This window comes from Cervus elaphus, chromosome 15 (genome assembly GCF_910594005.1).
Source record: "Cervus elaphus chromosome 15, mCerEla1.1, whole genome shotgun sequence".
In the NCBI taxonomy this organism is placed as follows: domain Eukaryota; kingdom Metazoa; phylum Chordata; class Mammalia; order Artiodactyla; family Cervidae; genus Cervus; species Cervus elaphus.
In genome coordinates this window covers 10,419,089-10,443,065 of record NC_057829.1, presented here as the reverse complement: position 1 = coordinate 10,443,065, position 23,977 = coordinate 10,419,089, and the positions used below count along the sequence as shown (strand labels likewise).

Sequence of the window (23,977 nt, the reverse complement as noted above, 5' to 3'; positions counted from 1 at the left end):
GCCTGAAGGCAGCTTGGCATTGAGATGGATACCTCCTGGAGAGTGCATGCCAATTACTATTCCCTGGGGTCAGGAATTCTCTGGTGGTCCAGCATCCAGGATTCAGCACTCCCACTCCGGAGGCCTAAGCTTGAACCCTGACCAGTGGACCAAGAGCCTGCAAGCCATGCACTGCAGCCAGAGAAAATAGAAAGAAAAAAGAAGAAAACAAATAACACCCAAGACAAATAGCCAAAACCAAACCAAACACACAGTACCGACAACACAACACACACACAGAAGAAAAAATAGAAGAAAACCATTAAACAGACACACCAAACCCAAGACAAATGATAACAACAAAACCAAACAGAAACAAAGAGGCAGACAGAAAAGAATAAAAGGGAAAAAAAAGAGAACAGAGAATTAAAAAACAAGAACAATCAATAAGGACTAAACTAATAAAAACAGAAAAAGAAAACAAACATAGAAAGGAAATAAACAAAAAACTGAAGATAACATAAAAGAAACCTATAAAAACAATCAAAAAGAAAGAGGAAAAAAATAAAGGAATAAACAAAGAACCAAAGAAAAAAAAAACACAAAACATCAAAAAAGTAAAAATGGAAAATAAAAGTATATATTAGAAAAATTGGTAAATAAAAAGAAAACACTATCACCAGCAACTGAGCAAAATGAAACAAACAAAAAAAGAATAATAGTAATAAGAATATTTTCCTGGGGCCTCCTCTGTCAGTATCCTTATTCTCACAGTGGGCCAGACCCAGTCCCTGCCTCCCCAGGAGGCCCTCCAATACCTCTAGGTAGGTCTCTGGACCTGCTGAGGGCACTGTGGGGCTAGCTCAGACTCTGACCTGGCCTGACTCCTACATGTACTTACCCCCAAAGTCCACTGCTGACTGACCTCATTTGTGGGAAGAGTTGCTGTCTACTCAGGTGCTCCACAGACACGGGATTTACCAAGCTGATCTCAGGAATTTAATCTGCGGCTTGGGCATCTGCACAGAGAGATTTCTGCTCCTTTGCCTTAGTTGCCCCGCCCCTGGGGCTCAGTTTTGGTTTTGGCCCCAACTCTGAACCTGTGCCACCCTCTCACATCTGTTTCCCGCCTAGGTGAGAAGGAAGGAAAACTGGCTGATTGGGACACACTCCTTCAGGCTGGTGAGGGGTACAGCATCCACAACTAGGGTTTGCATGAGTTGCCTACAGTGGTAGGGACCAGAAGGCAGTTGCCACAGACTAGGGTGCAGTCACTCTGGTGGGGGTCTCTCCCAGTGCTGGTGGAGGCAGGGGCTGGCATGTGGGGGGAGGTAGCAGGCCCACTTCTTCCATGCCTCTCAACAATGATGCCTCGTTTCCTAGGCAGACCATGCTTCCGCTACGGCCATTCCCAGCGATGGAGCCCCTCACTTCTGTCCCCTGTTGTATCTGCTCAGCCAACAGTATTCCTTTCCCCAGGTCTGCTCTCTTTTTAACTCCAAGCTTTAGCACTCAGCCTCTGCCAGCATTGGTGGATTTTTGTCTCAGGCAGGAGCACCCAAGGAGGCTTTGGCAAGGGTACTGCTTCAGACCCCAGAGCCTACCTGGGCAGAGGAGGCCTTGGCTTAAGGGGTGGGCCAGCCTGCTCAGATGGCTGCCCCTTCCAGTGCCTGCAGAGGCATAAGCCAGCAGGTACGAAAGGGGGTTGTAATGGCAGCCCTGCCCCTTGCACGCCACTCAACAATGAAGCCTTACTTCTATGGTATCTTGGACATGTTCCACAAGCTTTCCCAGTTTTGGAGCCCATTACTCCTTTCCCTACAGGCTGTCTTTTCAAAGACAACAGCTGTCCCCTCCCTGGGTCTCCATTCCAAACCCTACTTTACCGCATGCATGGCTCACAACCCAGGCTGGGAGGTGCAAAGCTGCCGCACAGGCCGCGCACGCAGTTCTTACTCTGTCCTCTCTTCGACAGACCATCCGTTGTCTTCTCCTTTGATCCCCTAGAGGTCTCTTTCTCTTCCCAGCTGATTTCCCCACCATGAGGAAATTTGTCTGAGTGTGGGGACTTCCCCTCACCTTCAGCTTCCCACCAGGGTTGCCAGTCCCTTTTTTGATTCCTCGTTTTTTTTTTCTTTGTTCTTTCATCCTACTTGGTTGTAAGGGCATTTTTCCTGTTCTTTTAGATGTCCAAAGTCTCTCACTAATGTTCAGCAGGTGCTCTGTGAGAACTGTTCCATTTGTAGATGTATTCTTGATGCACTTGTCAGGAGCGACAAATTGCATGTCCTTCTATTCCACCATCTTGACTCCCTCCTACCTGCTCATGTCTTTTGCACTTTTTTTTAACTGGAATGGGTTGTTTGACTTTTATTTTCTAATTTGTAAAAACTATTGGTGTTGAAAGGTTTACAGTCAGTCTAATAATTGACCCTAGGTGATACGACTTTCCTGTTTTTAAGGTTTTTCTCTTTACCCTAGGTGTTCTCCAGTTACCTATCATGTATCTGAATGGATTTCTTTGTATTTACTCCATGTTTTAAAAAAACTATAGATTTACTAACAAGTTTCCTTTGTCCTGAAAAATTCTTGGCTATTATTTCTTCAAACATTGCCTCTCCTCTATTTTCTCCTTCTGAAGTTTCAATTAGATACATGTTAGCCCTTCTTACATTTTACACACCTTCTCTCTTTCAAGTTTTCTAACTCCTGGACTCTCTGTGCCCCACTCTGGATACTTCCGAATGTTCTATCTTCCAGTCCTGCAATTTCTTCTCAGCTATAGCTAATCTGCTTTTTAGTCTGTATACTGAATTCTACATTTCAATAACTGTATTTTCTATTCTGAGAGCATCTAACTATTTTTTTTAATATGGTCTTTTATAACCTCATGTTTCTTGCTCATGTTTATGATTCTCCATAATTTCTTTAAGCACTTCATCTGGAGTTATTGTAGAGTCTGTATTTAACAATTTCAATATGTGAAGTCCGTAATGGTTAATGTCTATTGTTTGTTGCTTCTGTTGATTCTCACAAATGGCTTTGGCCATCTTGGTTTTGATTCTCATACTAATGATCGTAAGCTGTGGGAATACTTGAGGGCACAAATTGGCACCAATTTCTCCCCAGGAAGGATTTGTATCTCCTCCCACTGAGATCCTGGGAATGCCTCCAATACTGGATCACTTTAGCACCTGGAAGGTCAGCAAACCCATCCTGCTCATGCTTCAAGGCACTCCACTGGATAGGATATCTTTTTCCTTTAATATGTGTTTACCACCCATCACTCTGGTCTGGATATCTTCTCTTTTTTTTTAAGCAATGAGGGGGCTGATCTTTATAGATTTTTCCTAATTTTCAAGGCAGCTAGACACCCAGGAATTAGTTTCTATTCTAAATCTAATTGTTCTAAAATGAAATAGCCTTTTAGCAGATCTCTTCTGCCATACTGCAGCAGTATTGGCCAGCACTCTAATTTCAAACTTTTAATATGTTAAGAAATTTGTTTTAAAGTAATATGGTAAAAAAATTATGCATATCAAAAGCTACCAAGAATTATAAGTGCATCTGAAGTCTGAAAGTACCCTAAATTACCATGGAATGTTGGGCTAAAAGAAATCATATTTGCAGCGCAGGAACAGAGACAACAGACGTAGATAAAAGGACTTATGGACACAGTGGGGTGGGGAGAAGAGGGTGGGATGAATTGAGAGTAGCACTGACATATATACAATATAATGTGTAAAACAGATAGCTAGTAGGAAGTTGCTATTATAGCACAGGGAGCTCATCTTGGTGCTCTGTGATGACCTAGAAGGGTGGGAGAGGGGGTGGGAGGGAGGCTGAAAAGGGAGGGGATATAAGTATATATCAGCTGATTCACATTGCTGTATAGCAGAAATCAATACAACATTATAAAGCAATTATCTTACAATTAAAAATTTAAAATTTTTTTAAAAAGGAAATCATATATCCAAAGGTAAACTGAAAGAAATATTTCCAGACATATCAAATTCAAAAATAAATTCATCAGAAACATGGATAGAAAGCTATTATCGAGCAAGAGATGTTATGATGAACTTAACAGCTTGGTGTTAAAAAAGAAAAAAAAGTCTTCATTTAAATAACTCACTTTATGTGGGGTTGCAGCCCTGGCTGCTCTTCATAGTCTTCTATGAGGAAAGGCAGATTCTTAGCCCAGTGGTCTTTAAAGCTTCCAGGCAGATCCACGTCAATGTTATATTCCGTTAGGGGAGTATCAAGATGTGCATGAAGATATCGAGAATACTCTGCAGATAGGAAATGAGATCTGACACACCCAAATATGCTGACACAGTTTTTACAGCTAACTATAATTTTTATAGCCAATCTGTACAAAGTACAAATACTTCATAACAAACTGTTATTTAATTACAAGAATTCTAAGTGGAATCTCCAAATTTTAGGAAGTCACTATTATATGATAATGGAGGTAGCCTGCCGCTGACTTAAGTTATTACCAGGGGCAAATACAAACCAGTCCATCTGGGTCCACTTTGCCTAAATTTTAACCACTTTTCCATAAGCAATACGAAAGATCTCACTATTCAATTCCAGAGTCTGGGAATGCAAGTTCAGTGTTAGACAAAGCCTGGTTCCTTGTCAACTGATAGATGTAATGACTATGTATGCAATTTCATCAACTGACTGACCAACTGCTGCTTATCTATAGGGAAGCAGTGTACAAAGAACCAGGATATGGAGCACCCCCATCTTCAGTCTATAGCTCACAAGTCCAAGTTCTCCTAAACCAGGAAAAATGAGGGAATTACAACTTAAGAGTAAAGAGCTGTGCTGTCCAAAAGGTAGCCCCTAGCAGCTGGCTATTGAGATCTTGAGATGTGGCTGAGAAACTGAACTTTAAATTTTACTTAACTAGAAATTTAACCTTAAAACTGATGTTTTATTCAATTATTAGAAAACTGCAGTATGTTTGGAATAACTTGCATATATCAGTCTACTTTTCTAATTTTAAATTTTATTAAATCTAAATTCAGACCAAGTATTTCCAATGAAAATTTAGCATCCAAATTGAGATGAACTATAATATATACTGTATTCAAAGACTAGTACAAAGAAATGTAAAACAGCCGATAAATAGCATTTTCATAATAATAATAATAATATGCTGAACTGATATTGTAGAGGTACTGAGTTAAATAAGACAGTATATTATTAAAATGAATTCCACCTGTTTGTTTTTACTTTTTTAACATGGCTACTAGAAATTTAAAATTATACACATGGCTTGCAATTTTTTCACTTGGACAGTACTATAATAGAGGGCTAATGAAAAAGGAAAGTGAAGAAATAAAAGTAAATATCTGAGCTTTATATGAGAAATAAAAATGTCTATGTATAGCAGAAAAAGGGTAAGACTGACTAATAAAAGGATAACTCAAAGAGTTGCTTTCTTTTTCATCTCAATTTAAATTCTCCAAAATATGTGAGAATTCTGATATGAAGGAATGACAGATCAAAGATACTAAGTTCTTATTTAACAGTGAAAACTTAAGATTACTTTCTTGTCATTCCTATATTTTTGGATGAGATGTGACAAGACAAGGATACCCAGATGACTGTCATATTTAGTTCAAAATACATTGTTTTGGCATAAGTAAAATTTTTTAATTTTAGAAAGAAAAAATGTGAGAAAGGGCAAAAAACAAACAAACCAACCAACCAAGACTGGCCTTTAAGAGATATGGGCTCTCTCTAGTCCAGATACCACCACTAACCAGAGGGTGGCTGGGGGCAAGTCACCCAGCTTCCCTGAGACTCAACTGCCTAACAGGTAAGACCAGAGATGAGCAGTATGGTTCCTGCAGCTCTGAGCACTCACAGAGTCAACAACTGCAGCTGTCGGACCTACCTCGGAGATACTTCACTTTAAGGTACTCTGGGCTGGCCTTCTGGCCTGGGAGAGGGTCATTTAGCATAACTTTAGTTTGCGCTTTTATCCCTTCATAAAACTGTCCCATTGCCACGTGGCTGAGTCCTTTCATGTACTGGCACACCTCGTTATATGGCTCCAGCTGCAGACATCGCTGAGGCATTGAAGGAAAAAAGGCTGTGTTAGAATCCAGACAGTTTAGGAACCCTTAAAGTGCTTTACTCTTTCATCTTGAATTATAAACTGGAGTTAGGAAAGTTTTCCCTCCAGGTTAAATCAGACCAAATACATACTCTGTAAATCAGTCTGTTGGTCAAGGCAATGGTTCTTTCCTCTTTCTTTTTGTTGAAGTCTAAGCACTATTCTTGCCTGACCCCAACGACTCCATTCATTTCATGAACCTTTGTAGAAGAATAACACAAAATTGCAGTTCCAGTGCTTCTCTCTTATGGATGCTCACCTTGAAGTTCTTAAGGGCTTCATGTAAGCTGCCATGGTGATAAAGCATCATTCCGCGGAGCTGGAGGGTCTGCACGTGATTTTGGTTGAGCAACAGAGCCTTCTGAAAGCTTTCGGTGGCTGCTTCAAAATTGCCCAGTTCCCTAGGTATTTAACAACAGTGATGAACATAATACAGGCGTTTTAGTCAACATACAGAATTAAGTTACCCTCAGAATTATGATCCAATCTATAAATAAGATACTTTAATGTGGGTGTTTGCTTTTTTATTTTACCAAATTCTTAGGTTTAAAATTTATTTTTTCTGTTGTTTAAGTTACTTCACTTAAAATCGAATAAATCATTATCTAATTTAAATTTAGAAATAAGAAGTATGTTTTAGAATTGTGGTTATTTCAGAGTGAAATGGTTATTACTGACCAGCCTTGTCTTATTTTGTATATTAAAAATTTTATAAATAATAGAAGCTTTAAAATATCCCATGTCAATTTTATATAAACAATAAGTACATAAAATATATATATAACACCCACTTACATTTATACAGCACTTTACTATTTGCTAGGTGTTTCCAGATCTGTTTTCAACTTATATTCCCAACAATTCCATGGGACAGAACAGATAAATACCATCCCTTAAACCTAGAATGAATCCAAACACACTTTCTCCAAGTCAGTATAAGAGACTTTTTCTAACTATGGAGTCAGACAAAAAGCTCTTGAATTAAATCCTTTTTGAGTAAGGCACCTAACAGTTTCACAGGAGATTTCTGTCACTATCTTTCTCTTTCCTAACATTTATAGTACCTTTATACAGGTCACAATGCTAAAAAAATTTTTTAAACCAAAAGTCAGAATAGCTTTGATGGTAGTAAGGAGGCCAAGCACTGCTGCTTATAGAGATGCAACATACTTGTAACATTTCCATCCCACAATTCTAGGATCTTTAAACAGATCCTAGTGATGTGGGTATTAACATTAGTTACTGCCTTAAAAAAGAAGTTATCATCTGTAACTCAACACCTTAGAATGCCATTATTCAAAGCACCTACGTTTGAAGGACTAAAGTTTTCTCGGCCAATATATACAGACCAAGGCTATTTTAGGGCACAGTAACATGCATTATGGTATCCTCTTACCCGTGTTTTTTTCTATGCCCAGAGAAAATCTCAACAAGTATGTGAACACCTATGTGATTTAGAACAGCCATCTCTTTCAGCTAAGAAGCGCATTTTTAAAAACCAGATCCCTATTACGAGAGGCTATCCCACTATACACCCTCCCTCCTACCCCAACTATTAGTGTTTTACTCACCTGTAGGCCTGTCCCAGGCTTTTATACGCATCAATAAAATCAACTTTCTGCTTCAGAGCTTCTTTGAAGGATTCAATAGCTTCCTATAAAAAGAACACAGAAAATTATTTCATTTGCTTAACTGTTAAAATTGAGTTTCTCTCAAATTACTAAAGGACTAATACAGTATATATAAAATACATGGTCTCTGAATGAATTTTTCAAAATAGGAGGATTTAAAGAGAGAGAGAAACTACAATAAACTATGAGTCAGGAGGATTTAATTTCAATTGTAATCAAATACATTACTATGAACAACAGAGCCTTAAGTTTCTCCTTTCAAAATGGGAAAACAGCTTCTGTTTCTCATTAGAACTTTGACTACCAATAACACCTTCATTTTAATAATCATTTACTTGATAAAGACTCTATGGAACAAAAGTAAGCCTAACAGCTCCATGAAATCATCTAAAATGATCACAACTGACAGCATTTGAAATTAAACCAACAAGACAGACAAAAACGCAAGCCCAACACGAAATTATTGATAAAACAAGAAAACAAGCTCCTAGGATAGCTACTGAAGGATTCCCATGATCTACAAGGGAACAGAAAGCATAAAAATAAAAGAGAAACCTTCAGGTTGGGGGTGGGGGGGCCTGGCTCCTCCCAGCACAGCTCCAGGAGGCACTGAGGTTCCAGAACTGCCCATACTATGCTCTTGTGGGAAGCCCTGGCTGCAAAGGGACTCTGTGGAAACCGGTGATAAAACATGCCACTGTTTCAGAATAAACATCCCAGGCTTACACTGGGTGTTCAATGTCTTTTCATTATTATGTTATTTATTGTAATAAAAAATTACACAGATATTTCACACATTTCCCAAGGAAAAGACATATTTTACTTAATGGCTGTAAAATATCACAACTTCTAAGAGCTTTAATTGAGAAAAAACTTTAAAACCTCTGGGATCGATCATTTCAACCCAATTAGATAATTCATAGCAGAAAATCATTAGAGATATCAAATGCCTTGCACATGGTAGGCACTCAATAAATATTTAATGCCCTGGTAGGCACACAAAATAGTTTTGCAAAAGTTATACAATATTGAGTCTTTTCAGAAAGTCATTTATCCCCTGCTTCTTGATTTTCTCAGGGGTGGCCAGCAGGGCAAGAGAGACTGGCTTGGAAACTCTTCAAAGGCAATACTGGTGACAAAACCTCCTCATTAAGGAATCTCACTGCATAGCTCTGTTTGGGAGACAGATGAAAATGGGTAATTTTTTAACATTGAAGAAATGTTAAAGACCACTCTTAATTAGGGCTATCTGCTGTGACATAGTCTTGTCTTTCAGGATTTTAACAACTGCATTTTTAATTCAACAAACATGTATTGAGCGCCTGCTATGTGCCAGGGACAGCAGGAGGTAAGGGGACATGAAGATGGGCAGGTCATTCTCTCTGTCCTCTAAGAACTCGCAGTATCATTAGAAAGCCAACTATGTAACCAGGTTACTAGAATACAAACTACCAACTACAACAGCGATATGAGTAAAAGTCTCTGGGAAAAAAAGGGAAAGAAACAACTGACCGAGCCTGGGAGGGCAGAAGAAGCTACAGGGAGGAGGTGACAGCTGAGCTGGGTCTCAAAGCACAAGGAGCTTGGTAAAGAAAGACGGCATCTTGGACAGGGGCGGTGGGACCACACAGGGGTACAGGGCGCTCGCTGAGGCGGGGAAAGTCAGAGGGGGAGGGGCGCGGGGTGCACGAGGCCAGAAGGGAGGGCCTCTGCCCTGCTCCGCAGTCTGCGTGCCGCCCGGAAGCAACAAGGACTGAGGGCGGTGAGGAGGGGGCCACCTCACAACGTTTACTCTTCATAGAGGTGAGAACTGCTGGCCAAAGCAGAAAAGACACACTGGAGAGGTGGGAGGATGGAACCCAGGTAAGAGGCGCCTGTAGTGGTCCAGGCAAGAGAGAATCAAAGCTCAGACTGAGACAGTGTCTCTGAGGAGAGAAAAGGAGGGTCGGATTCAGGAGAGATTTTTAAAACGGCACACTAAGACAGAATGTGGTGGCTATCTGGGGATAAGGGAGCAGAGCGGGCAGGAAGAGCTTAGGCTGGGAGCCCGGGTGTGAGGAAGTCTCGGAAGACAGACAGCCGTGGGGCGGGGGAGGGTGTGAGTCCACTGGGATGTGTGAAGTCTGGAGCATTTGTGGACGTCTACTGGAGATGCCCAGGGGACATCTGCTGCCCACTGCACTTACAGCATGCTTGGACGCCACAGTTCTTCAAAGTCTGACTTCTCTTCAGCTTTTAAGAGTCTTTGGTTTCGGGGTTCCTGTCTAATCACTGCACAGCTCTCTACCTCATTCTGCCAAAGAGGGGACATAGCAGAATCAAGATTTTAAGCCATTGGGAACAAAGAAACTACGTTTGTTGAACCTATCTCTAAGCATGTGAACTGGCTCTGAAGTCGTCTGCATAGCAAATGCAATCATCACCATTTAAGTCGCCATCTTCCTTACTAGCTGGGACCGTTCAGCATAACTGAACAGAACCATAACAGGTAACCCTCAAAGTAAAGGCTTATAAAAATGTGTGTTCAGAATATACCATTTTTGAAACATCCTTACAAAATGAGTAGAATTCAACAGAAAAGTTTCTGCTGTTTTTATTACCTAGGAATATCAAAAATGTCTGATATATCTACTGAATTGGACAACCGGGAAATTTGTCATGTAATATACCCTAATATATTTCTAATGTATTATAATCATAAATTAAATAAGCAACTGTCCACTTAACTTCAGGACTACTGACCTGGAGAGACCACCCTTAGGATACAAAAATAGCTCAGACTGGTTGGTCCATTTAATACTTTGTCTCTACATTTAACAAGAAAAAGACAGATATCTAAACTAGGTTCATTAATTTAATTAAGGCATTTCACCACTCAGTTTTCCAATCTCTGTAACGGGGACACCCTCTGCTCCTTCTATACATCATGGGGATGCCGTTGGGATGAATGAGACAATACGTAAACACTCTGACTTCCTCGGACAGCAGATCTACAAAATGCAAAAAGAAAGTTCCCGTCTATTACACACATCACGGCTGTGTTGGTGAGCGTGGTGAAAAGCAGGAGAGCCCAAATCACTTGGTGAGACTGGATCACCAAGGGGCTTCTAACACTCAGAGAACGAAAGCATTGCTTCTAGGTTTTCATCGGTAGATGTGAAATAAACCAAACTGAATTTTAGTCCATGTTCAGTTTCTATTCAGTGTCTCTATTACCACTCTTTTCTGAAAAAATTCTTTTTGAAATAACACAAAGGGCCCTTCTTGCCTACATTCCTAAATGTGGCTTAAAAATGAAATCAACTGTTTACATTTGTTTACTTTAAAAAAATATTTTTACCCTCTCAGTACTGATAATTGGCATTTTTCTATTTCAAATTTCTTTCTCCTTCATGTGATACTTGAGGGATAGATTCTGAACACAGTATTCTAATTCTGAATTTTTTAATTGAAGGTGACTTGAAGGTGAAGAGAATATGAGAGGAATACAGGGCAGAGACAAAATTAACTGGAAGAAATCATCTGGCAGCTGCTGAAAGCACATTTTAAATAACTCAAAGCCTGCACCGCCTGTCTGAATCCTGAGGGGACAGAAAGGGTCCTTGTTAGGACCACCTCTACACACTTGCAAAAATGGAGATGAAGTATATGAAATAAGATTTGCAAAATTAATTCCTTCTAGTTTGGTTTTTAATGGATGAGAGTTTTTTTTTTAGAGTCTATAAGACTTCGATTAAATCCTCACATGGAAAATAATCTGTAATACCAGATTCATGTTTACAGTTTATAAAGGACTCTCACACATTTTATTATATGTAATTCTCACTTCCACTTCAAGAGACAGAGAGTAGCGTCATCTCTACCTGATAAATGTGGAAGGAAAGGCTGAAAGAATTGAAGCAGCATGTCCAGCCGTGCAGATAATAAGATTCAGAGCAAGAGCTCAGGCCACGACCTTCCAATTCAATGCTCTGCCCTTGAAATTTACCCCACTGATACTTATTGAGCACCTACTATGTGACAGGCACTGTCTGTAACATAGAGGATTTACAACTTGTGGCCTTTTAAAAGGTAAACCTTCTCCCCACCCTCCAAGTGAGTGTGTTTATGTGTGTATCAGATCCTCAGAGCTATTTTCAGTAACATCCATGTATTCTTCTCTGCTATGTGCTACTGAAGCTCTTCCCACCTTCCAAAGTTCAGGTTAAGTGCAACCTACTCTGAATTCTCCACCTCCTGGTCAGAATGAGTGTCTTCACCTAGCCGGGCGGACTGTCTGTGGCTCTCAGGCCAACCTGTCTTCAATCAGGCAGTTTGGAAGTGCCAGGCCTGGGGTGAGAGCCAGATGTCCACCCTCAGCTGTGTTTCTGCCCCCTGCCCTGGCAAGAGGGAAGCTGCTGCAGGACAGGCTCCTGGAACAGGCTTGGAGAAGGCAGAGTCCCAACCAGAGGAGGGGCGGGCAGCTGGTGGTGACTTTCAGCCCCACTCAGCTGAGACAGAGCATCTCCTTTGTCCCTCGACCCCTCCTCCCGACAGCAGTCTTCAAGCAACAGTGCTGGGACCCCTCCTGCAGCCCCCAGAGGCCCCCCAGGCCGTCAGGCCACTCCTGCCCTGAATGCGGCAGCATCTCCTGGTCAGCCCCCGTCCCTACCCTCTTCAGCCACCGCCATGTCAGCAACCATTTCCTTAGTACAAATTGAATCTCAACTGTCTATTTCCCCCAAATCTAGACTTCAGAACTCCTCCAGGCCTACCAGCTAAAGTCAAAATGCTCAGCAGAGCACTCTTGACCTTCCAGGACTCTCTTCCCGCGGGGGGCCCAGCCCCAGTTCCTCACATGCGTGGGTGTGTCTCCCAGGTCATTACTCACACCTTCCTCTCAGCCTCAGAGTCCTTCTCCTCAGCCGTGCTCTGCTTTCCAAGTCAAGATGATGTCCACTTATTCTCTGGACCTTCCTAACTCCTGAGTTCAAATGAGAGCTTCTCACCATGGCTTCCAAAGCACACTGCTGACATTACTTTCTTTGATTTATTCACCACGTGATAAATTATATGTGGAGAAAGGCTTTGTAAACTGTGTCTGTCCTAAGTATAAAGCATTATTTCTCCCTTATAACCTTTCATCCTCTCCCCTTTCACACTTTCCTCTAAGTACGTATCAGACAGTAGGAGCTCAATAAATTTGTTGATTCAAACTACTGTCTAAAATAAACCAACTGGACATGTGAGATGTCATTTTAAAACCTGCCAAACTAAACCCCGGCTCAATTCCTCCCACCACGAGGGAGATCTAGCATCACTGTAGGTACACATACTGCACAGCACTTTCACCTTCAGAAGTCCTCTGTGAAAGAAAGTTAAACCTTTGTATAGCATAGCTATGGGCTGGTTTTTGTTCAGTTCTAAGGACTGCTGAAAGTCTTCGTGGGCTGTTGCATAGTCCTACAAAAAGGAGAATGAAAAAAAAAATAAAGTAGTATTCGTTAGATATTGGACATGTCCTACTTTTGATTGATAGAGGAAAAAAAAAAATCCCAATTTATTCTGCGCCCTTTCTGGCTTTAAAGAAAACATTTCATGACTACCAATATTAGAAGCATGCTTACACTGTTGAAAGAGTTGATTTTAATTGATGAGAGAAACTCACAAAGGTTTAATTTAAGCATACTGTCTCAACCACAAAAGAATGTTATTTTAAATACTATTAAAGTCATAACCTGCTGTAGATACTTTACAAATTATTTTAGTACTAACATTACATTATTTTGAAGTCTAAAATAATTATGATATAGATCAACCTTAAAATGTGTTATACTGAGGTTTTTTAAAATTTTCTTTTGCAATGGAAAATTGTTATTGAAATGACTGTAAACCAACAAAAATAGCTATGGCAATTATAAATACCACTCATAATAAAAGGTAATCTTGCTAGGTTGAGAAGCTACAGTCTGGGAAGCCACATTAGTTCAGGTGATGATTCTTGGGCTGTGATACCCAAAGAAATTCAAACTGTACCCCTAAGTTGAATGATCACATTGATAACATGCATACCTGCTTCTCTACGCTGACATTCCCAAGAAAGGTTAAGGTATAATCTTTAAACCCAATTTTTCTTCTTCTGTTTCCACTCTTTCTTTTTTCCCCTAGCCCAGAATTAGTTACTGCTGACAGTTCAAGCAAGAAAATGTGTTTCTGGTACTTAATATTTCTCCACTGGGTTCAATTTCAGCTACAGAAAATGCTTTCATAATTGTCTTATACCACAAACTATTAATCTACAGCCCCAAACCCCAATCTACCAAATAGTAGCTTTCTGAAGTAGAAGGAAAGCTGAAATTTTTACCACCATGAAAGGACACATTTCAAGGCAAAAGTAATTCACCTCTGATATGAAGTAGAGGGTCCCACGATGTCTGTACAGCCGTGCTGAGGGCTGAAGTTGAATAGCTTTAGTGAGATCATTCACTGCTTCGTTAATTCGTCCCAGAGGGGACAGAATCTATAAACCCAAAAACGTAATTAGGGGAGAAAAGCCCCAGCGATTGCCCCTACAACTGCCAATGCTTTTGACTTTTCAAGTCTGCTTCACCACCCCACACTTACAGTGCGACTCTCTCAGCAGCCTAGAACCCTTGACTCCACATCCTGTGCAGTGAGACTCAAAGTCAACAGCTGCGGGGCTGCTGACCTTGTCTAGTCAAGGGGATGCTGAAGAACTGTGACCATGGCAATTGCCTTGTCACCGTTTCATGTTCTGTGTCATAATAGATGTTGCTTTTCTTGAAGTGTGACCATTTTTCCCTAACCTATCATTTACCTTTCGGAACAAAATTTGGCATGTCAAATTAATCTGAAAGTTAACTCTAAACCATTAAAATAGAGGAATTGATAAACACAGATTGGAGTCCCCCATGGCATCTAGTTATGCCATCTGTGGTATTAAGTGGTGAATGGCAATTTCTGGGATTCCAGGTGTTGTGTAAGCCCTCTGATGTGAACAACTCTCAACTCATCAGTTATGATCTGGAAGGCAGTGAAAAAACATCTGCAGGCCTGTTCTGAACACTCTTTTGATCCAGCAATCAGCTGTGTTCAGGCAACAATGACAACACAGAAGACAGCTCAGAATGCAAAAGTTCACCCAAAAGATGTAAGATAATCCAAAATGGGTATCAGTATTCATGCAATCAAGCTCAAGCAATTCATCCGGAACAAATGTTCTTAAACTACGGTTAAATCTGTTCTTATAACAGGTCATTTCCATCAAGTTTTACTAACTGGTTTCCTCCTCTGCAGGACTTAAAAACCAGCAAGAGAGAAGATTGAGGCAGGCACACCACCAGTTGCAAGAGAGACAGCTCAGAGAGAGGAAAGAAATGGAATATGTGCCCTTAGAATTCAAGAAGCGTAGTGGTCTAGGGTTATATTTTGGAAGGAAAAAATCCTGACCTAGTATATTAGTATTAACATAACTGAATTATTGCACCCCAGCACAAAATCAATATGCATAATAATGACCAGAGTAATTAAAAAAGGTTAAATTACATTCATTAAATATAGACGATTTCAGAAAGTATAAAAGTGAAAAGTTTCTCATAAAACAATTTCTGACAAACAAACAGTATACTGTAATTTAGCTGGAAAAATCACTATATCATATTATTGCCTGATAATATGAAAAGGGGATATTGCTATATATTTTTAAGATCATTGGAAATCACTTTTCTGATTACCAATATCATTCTGGGTATACAATTAGCTTTTTATTAGATGTAAAAATTTTCCAAAGCTGCCAAATCAGTCTTCTAAGTGCACTTAATTAAATTCATGCTTTATCATAACATTTCAGCAGAGCATCAGTGTGATAGCAGGGAAAAACCCAGCACCCACTCCCTGGAGCAGAGTATCACCAAGTGAGCTGCCCAATGCTCACCCTAAAAACCAACAGGCCTCTCATGCAGCAGTGAACAGATTATAGTCATTCAACCCTTAGGGTAGCAATCCAAAAGAGACAAGAGATAATGAATTCTTTCATTATTTGAGAAAGAATTTCTTTCAGAAAGCCAAATCCCCAATAAAACAAAAAAACTCATTTTAAGAAACTGAACTGTAATTTAACACACTATAATTTTGAGAACAAAAGCATCACAAATGCAGTTTTAAAAATACTAAAACATTTAGCCTTCCCTTTGCTTGTTCAGCTTTCTCCCTCAAAAGAGGGAGGAAAAGTCATTTGTCCCTTTAGTCCAACTATGAAATCCCACCAGAACAGATAATTAAAAGTTAAGTTCTAAATCAGATTGAAAATATTAACGTAAATTCTAAAGCTCTTAATATGGTTAAATGTGCAATAAAATAAATACAATATGAAACTTGGACAGTTTACTATTGTTTAATGAAAATGGTAAAATGGACATGTTTCCTTTAAAAACATTAGAAGGGGTGCCTTGGCACACAGTCCTTTCTCTGGCCTGAAGACCCTTCTCCACTTTGTTCCCCAGGACATGGTTCCTACCAGCTCCAGCATCACCTCCTCAGCGAGGCCTTTGCAGATGCCGCCAATGCCTGTCCCCTTGCCAATCTGTCCCGGGGACCCAGCAGACCACGTTTTTCTGCTCCTGAACAAGCACCCCCTCCCGTGGTGTCCACTGTCACACACAGTACCTGGAACTGTCTCCCCTTGAGTCCTAAGTTCAGGCTATGGTCACCCTTCCCTAGTCTACATCTCTATGTAGATAGGTGTATCCGTAAGAACTAGATACAAGTGAGCGCGCACACACACAAACACGCTTCGAAAGGCTATAGACCTCGTTTGACCATACTGTCATACTGTTTTGCCAAATAAAGTATGTCATCTACACGGTAAACACGTATGTCATATTTTTCAGTGAACATGGACAGTGGTGGTACACATAACTGTATTTTTAATACTAAATGTTACTATTACATGTTAAATCAGCAAAGATTTAACATGGTAAATCAGGAAAGAGTATCACTTGGCCCATAGTTTTCTAGTAATTTCAACTGTTTAAAGGCATTATGTACCTATGGAGGAAAACACAATAAGTATACGGGAGGCTTAAAATTTATCAGCAATAAAATAAAAGGAAAAAAAAAATCTGAGAGTTTTTAAAATCCAATAACAACAGAGGGAAAAAGAAAACCACACTCACTTCTGCTCGCTGCTCAAATACCTCTGGACGATCTGGTTCCAAGGTAATTACTCGGCTCAGTTCGAACAGAGCAAGCTCAGCATTCTTAATGTCCTTGAAAAGGCATTAGCTCAGTATGAGATACACTGTTACTCAAAACCAGCTTGAACAGACTTTCTGAAAAAACTAATAATTTAGTAATGACATAGCTATTTATTTAGAAATAAACAGGAACTTAGCTTCTATGTAAGAGATCTGCCAAGTTAAGTAAGCTGTAATCATTTAACTCGCTCAAGTCTACCTACCCACACTGGACTTGGCTACCTAGCACAAATTCCACAGGTGGCAAGCTGTTTTCTCAATTTAACCTATTTAAACAGTACATCAGCCCATTTTAAGGGATGGGCATGTGGACACCAGTGTGCTAACTAGTGGCAATGTGGGAAGAGAGGAGCCAAGTTAGTGTCAGTCAAAACCCCTCTAGGCCTATACACCTACTCCTACAGAAGCCTAGGTAACCCTGTTCTCTTTAAAATTTACATATTATTTTCATATCAAAATACATGAGGATGTTACTTTTACATTAAAAGTACATTAAAGATACAAGCAAATTTCACATCAAGATATAAAATGAAAAGAGATGAGAATGAGGAAGAAGCAGTTTATCTCTAACCTTTACTAGGGTAACTTTGATCATTTACTGATGCCCTGAACCTAAGTAGGGCTATTTACTGATGCTCCCTTCCTAAACATCTTCGTCATTTCCAAATCTGTGTTCCTGTGCAGTCTGCTTTCTCATGTCTCAGAAGTATACATTATACAAGATTTCTCCAATAGGCCATCAGGCAACTAGGACAATTGCTTTTTAATTCACAAAAATACAAAGTGACATTTCTCCCTCAAAGCATAATTTCATTTGAATATTTTTAATATAAAAGAAAAAGGTTCATATATAATGTTTAAGACTGAAAATTTGGACATCTGACCTAGACCACTTCATTATTTACTATATAATCTCAGGAAAGTCTTCATTTTTACACCAAAGGGCCTTTGTTTGACCCAAAAATATATTTATTATAACCTTCTTCCCCCACTCCTCAGAGAAATAAGTGGAATAAGGCTCCAAAGATATATCTAAGAAAGAATAATATATAACAAATTTAAAATAATTTATTTTTCATAATATTTTACAAAAAAACTTCTGTTCTTCTATGCGACGTTTAAAAATTGAAAGATTCTAAGTACTGTAAACTGTTGATACCCAGTCTCTCTCTTATACCAATGAGTATTTCTCAGGGATTCTGTCAAGGTCTCATGCTTTTCTTGGCTTATGTTCAGTTCATCATGAACTAAAGTTTAGGCTGGCAAAGGCTGTCCTTTTGGAATAGAAAGTCAGGTGAAACTGACCTCAGAAGACCTGGGCAGAAATCCCCAGCCCTCTCCTTTCCAGCCACTTGACCTTGAGGAAGCCCCCTATGGCCACTGTCTCATCTGTGCACTGGGATACCACCACCGCTGTCCCATCAGAGCTGCGAGAGCAGGGAGGGGCTCCATGGAAACCCTGGTCTGAGTCCAGTCATGTAGACACTGTGGCAAGCGTGACTATTCCATACTCACATGAAGTCCCTTCTTTCCATAGGCTATCCCTCGGCCATAAATTGCACTAACCAGATCAGGCTCCTCCTAGTCAGACCAAAACAGAGACACGTCAAAAACTATAAACAAAACAAACAAATCAGTTTCTGCTTAAAGCACGTTAATGCTGCAAGTGACAGCTCTATGTTATGCTACCATCACTCGTGTCGATCAATACACAGTCCCCGACCAAAAGGGTCTACATTTTTAAAGCTCATTTGAATGAGGCATGAATAAGAGTTTTACCTTTTAAAACACTGAAAAAATAAAACCAATGTTACTGAGCTTTGTGCTAGTCTCTTTCACACAGTCATCTTACTTAAAATGTAATCCTCTCAACAACTCTATACCAGCAGCCACAGGCCAGAGAGAAAACGGATGCTCAGAGAAGCAGAGATAGGAGTAATGGACTGGGTGATGCCTCTTTCTGGTTCATCTGTTTTCAAATAGTCATGAAATAATCTGAGAAGGAAAGAAGCCGTCAGAGCCAGCTCAATGAGGAACAAGAGATGAGTTGGCTCCACAACCTATCAGGTATTAATATAACACAATCCTTTATTCTAATGGGTCAGAATAAGAACCAAACCTTTCTTGCAGCCTGCTCCCGTGTGCACTGGATAAAACGCCTCTCGGGCCCAAGGACAGGGCATCTGCTGCCCCTCCATCAAGTCCCAGACGCCGGCCAGCGGTATGCACTGCCTCCCTTGCAGAGGGAAACACCACCTGTCAGCACGTAACCCGTGCCACTCTTACCCTCCTCTTTGAACCCTTTCCTATACATTTGAGAAAGAAGAGTACATGGCCTCCGGCTATCAGGTCCTGAGTGAAGAATTTAACAGGACTATATCAGATGATGTATCTTGCATACCAATCTATAATCAGTTTTGAATCTGAGACTGAGTGTCTGCCAGTATTGCAGAAAAAGACACATCAACTTAAATGATGAGTAAATGGGAAAAAACAAAGGATAAGATGCTATTCACGGAAAAACAACGCCCCCCAAGAAAGGCTACCATAAACAGAATCAGGTACACCACATTAAGTAGTAAGTTGGTGCATCATTGGTTGGGGCTTCCCTGGTAGATCAGACAGTAAAGAGTTTGCCTGCAATGCATGAGACTCGGCTTCAATCCCTGGGTCAGGAAGATTCCCCTGGAGTAGGAAATGGCAACCCACTCCAGTATTCTTGCCTGGAAAATCCCATGGATGGAGGAGCCTGGCGGGCTACACCCCATGGGGTCACAAAGAGTGGGACACGACTGAGTGACTAACACACACAAAGCATCACTGGTTACAACCCAGCCAGCAGATGGACCTCACAGCCATTGAAAAAAGTCACGTAAACAAGTACAGATTTCTAGCTTCTCTTGGAAAGTAAAAAATCCAACAATGACAGACTCACATTTGGGCATGAGAATGTGAGAAAATGACAACAACAACAACAAACCCAACTAGCGCCAAGTACTGGTCGCCTATTTAGAGGAGGATATGTATTCACCGGCTTACCATGAGCCTCTACACTCCACCAAGTCACTTTGCTCATTTACTTTGCTTCTCTGGCTCCCACATTGTCTTGGATCTCTGATTTATGACATGTGTGTAACTGACATGAAAGGCTGCCCATGCTATTCACTAAATGGAGAAATGTACGAGTTACAGAACGACAGAAGAATGGTAGTCACCTCCTATAAATAAGGCTTGTATATGATTATGTGGGTCAGGATGTGCATAGAAAAATGCTCTCCAAAATACTAACAGTAATATTCTCTGGGAAGTGGGATTACTAGTTATCTTCCTATTCTGCTTAATACACTGATGCATTCCTTTTAATTGTTTAACACACACATACGTTTATAATCAGAAAAAAAAATGTTAAGTAAAACATATTACAGAACGTAATAGAAAACTTTACTATAGTTGAAAATATTGTATTTAAATAAATTAAATAGAAAACTTATTATAAATTATAGAAAATTTAGAAAATGAAGAAAAGCACAAAAAAGAATGTAAAGGGCACCCTGTAATTCTGTCACCTGGAGATAAAACTTCAACATTTGAATATTCTTCCTGGCTGAAAGAAAGGCAGAGCAAGTAGTTTGGGAGTGGGATCCAGGACCAGAGGGTAAGGAGAGGCAGGAAAGAGAGTTCCCCACTGAGGAATCAAACTGAGACAGTCTTCACGTGTTTCCCTAGGACCAGCACCTGCCAGAGGACAGCAGAGTGACAGAGCAGCTCCCCGTCCAGGCTGGGGAGCGGGGGGCGGCTGATGATCCCATGCAGCTCACGCCCGCTGAGGACAGGCTCCAGCGAAAGGAAGCTCTACTTTCAGATTTGTCTCAAAACACACCATCCAAGAAGCTTTTCTTCTCAACTGAGAAAACGTTTATAATAAATGACAAGAGGTAAATTAGAAAAAGATATGCTTAAATAAAGAGTTATGGTACTGATGACCCTTTCTGTGGGGCAGGAATAGAGACACAGACATAGAGGATGTACTTGTGGACACAGCAGGGGAAGGAGAAGGGGATGAATCAAGAGAGGAGCACTGACATATGCATACTACCATGTGTAAAACAGGCAACTAGCAGGAAGCTGCTGCAGAGCACGTGGAGCTCAGCCTGGTGCTCTGTGATGACCTGCAGGGGTGGGATGGGGAGTGGGAGGGAGGATCAAGAAGGAGGGGACATACGTATATTTATGACTGACTTGGGTTTCCCTGGTGGCTCAGCTGGTAAACAATCCGCCTGCAATGCAGGAGGCCTCAGTTCGATTCCTGGGTCAGGAAGATCTCCTGGAGAAGGCATAGGCTACCCACTCCAGTATTCTTGGGCTTCCCTGGGGGCTCAGATGGTAAAGAATCTGCGTGCAATGCGGGAACCGTGAGATCGATCCCTGGGTTGGAAAGATCCCCCGGAGGAGGACATGGCAACACACTCCAGTACTCTTGCCTGGAGAATCCCCGTGGACAGAGGAGCCTGGTGGGCTGCAGCCTGGGGTTGCAGAGAGTCGGACACGACTGAATGACCAAGCACAGCACCGCACACATGGCTGATTCGTACTGTACAGCAGAAGCCAATACAACACCGTGAAGCAATTACCCTCCGGTAGAAAAAAATGAAAAATAGTTATTCTTGTTTGACTGACATCTCCATATACCCTGTGGCCACACCAGCCACTCTAGGAGTCATCCTCATCTTCCCCGGCAACACACCTACTCAAGAAATCCTGGCAGTTTCATCTCCTGACCCAGCAGCCACCTCCTCTCATGTGGCTACTGCAACGGCCTCAACCACTTCCCGTTTCTTCCCACCAGTCTCCAGGCCCATATTCAGAGTTAACGAACACTAAGACTGATCACGACACTTCCCTGGCTGAAACTATTCATTGGCTTCCCAACACCTACAACAGCAAAATTCAAACATTTTTCCTTTAAGAAATACATTTTACACTGTAACCCAGTACACTCATACATATACACATAAATATACACACAAACACATCAGAAACAAAAGTTTCACTAAGTCTCATCAAGCCTTGCTGTACACAATGTTATCTGATATTTCCTTATCAGGTATATTTCATTTAAAAAATGTTAGTCTTGACTCACCAATTAATTTCAGTGCCTACTAGACGGCAGCACCTCAGAATTTGAAACACAGTGAGGTGACATCTAAATGCCTTTGCAAAAATCACTGATCACTTTTCTGCATCACCATTCACCTCCTTTCACTCCCCAACTCCCAGTTCGTACTCTAAAAATTGGCATTACTTAATAGTTCCCTAGATGCAACACAGGCTCCCAAGCTGGGTGCATTTGCAAATGCTCTCATCTGCCTGAAACACCCACCCACTGTCTCTATGCCCAGGAAAATCTTTCCATCCTCCAAGTCTCAGCTCAAACACTCCCTCTTCTCCAACTCTTTACAGATGCCCCTGGAAAACAGGTATGTTCTTCTCCTCTGTTTCCCTATATATCATATGGATGTTAGTCATTCTTTTAACAAATATTTACTCAGGGCCAGCTATGAGCCATGCTCCATCCCATGTGCTACAAATACCACGGTAAGAAAAACCAATACAGACAGCAAAAGATTCTTGCCTTCTTGGAGCACAGCTGAAGAACCACAAATGTAAATGTAAAGTTACACCCTCAATAAGTGTGAGAGAGATAAATGGTGCTTTATAAAATGTATAAAGACTTAAATACCTGGACTGAGATCTTAGGGGGTAGGGGAATCCCAGAATGACTGGTCCAGATGGTGCAAAGACTCTGAGGGAAGCAAGGAATACAGCGTCTCCAAGCTGAGGTTGGAGAAGCAGGTAGGAACCATATTAAAGATTTTTAGCTCTAACCTAAAACCAACAGCAAAGTATACGAGTGTTTAAAGTACATGTTTGTATGGTGTGCACATGTGCATGTGTGTGGAGGGTGTGAGGAGAGAAGCCAGGAAACGTTGGCCCCATCTGTCATCTGGCAGATCAAAGTGGCTGGCCATGGTTTGAATAGAGCTGGGAGCAGCAGATGGATGAAGGAGATACTTAGGAGATATACAGACAGAGCTGGTGATGAAGTAAGCAACACACATGTGTGTGAAGCATGTTGTAACCCTATGGAGGGCTGCCATTCATTGAGCTGGGCGACACAAGGGTACAACTAGAGATTCTTTTTCAGTTGTGGGTGGGGGGATGTGGCAGGTTCAGGGGAGAGCATGCAGTTGATTTGGAACCCGTAATACTAGGCTATAACTATGATAACAATCACAATAACTAAACATCCTCTGTGTTGTTGTAAATTGAATGGAGGAAACCTAAGTACTTTACAGATCCATGTTACTCAGGTTTCCTCTAATATTCAACTTATATTTTTCTTTTAGAATTCTCTTCCAACAACATAAAAGAATATATAATTATTGTGTATGGCGTACTAAGTTGCTTCAGTTTGTGTCTGACTCTTTGCAACCCGATGGACTATAGCCCTCCAGGCTCCTCTGTCCATGGGGATTCTCCAGGCAAGAGTACTGGAGTGGGTTGCCATGCCCTCCTCCAAGGTATCTTCCCAACCCAGGGATCTAACCCGCATCTCTTATGTCTCGTGCATTGGCAGGCGGGTTCTTTAACCACTAGCGCCACCTGGGAAGCGTCATATAATTATTGTGGCTGCTGTCATACCACAATACAGTCTAGTATAACAGGTTCCTAAATTTAATTGGTAGATTTTATTACTTTTTTGATTGATACAACTTTATTATTTTATCACGGGCTTTGGATGTTAACAACAAGACAGAATTCTTTATGAAATGTCACAATGAACTATTTTTTCAAATAAAAAACGTTTATTTCTAAAAACAAATTGAGCTCAGAATATCATTGTGAAGTATTTTTGAATACACAAGTCTAATAATATTTACACTTTATAACCTTTTCAGAATTTTAAATGAATTAAACTA

At 40.7% G+C, this 23,977-nt stretch overlaps 1 protein-coding gene across 4 annotated transcripts in view; it reads right to left on the bottom strand.

The window, feature by feature from the left end:
* Positions 1-23,977, bottom strand: part of TTC13 (tetratricopeptide repeat domain 13) — a 76,282-nt gene that overhangs the window by 24,821 nt on the left and 27,484 nt on the right. For 2 of the 4 annotated variants that reach the window (XM_043925140.1, XM_043925141.1), the window contains exons 5-12: positions 18,513-18,578; positions 16,917-17,009; positions 14,126-14,242; positions 13,075-13,185; positions 7,684-7,766; positions 6,372-6,513; positions 5,891-6,065; positions 4,112-4,268 (exon numbers count right to left, since the gene is read on the bottom strand). In XM_043925140.1, coding sequence (XP_043781075.1) covers positions 4,112-4,268; positions 5,891-6,065; positions 6,372-6,513; positions 7,684-7,766; positions 13,075-13,185; positions 14,126-14,242; positions 16,917-17,009; positions 18,513-18,578 — 944 coding nt within the window. The remainder of the gene's footprint in view (positions 1-4,111; positions 4,269-5,890; positions 6,066-6,371; positions 6,514-7,683; positions 7,767-13,074; positions 13,186-14,125; positions 14,243-16,916; positions 17,010-18,512; positions 18,579-23,977) is intronic. The other 2 variants (XM_043925142.1, XM_043925143.1) reach the window with 1 other exon arrangement.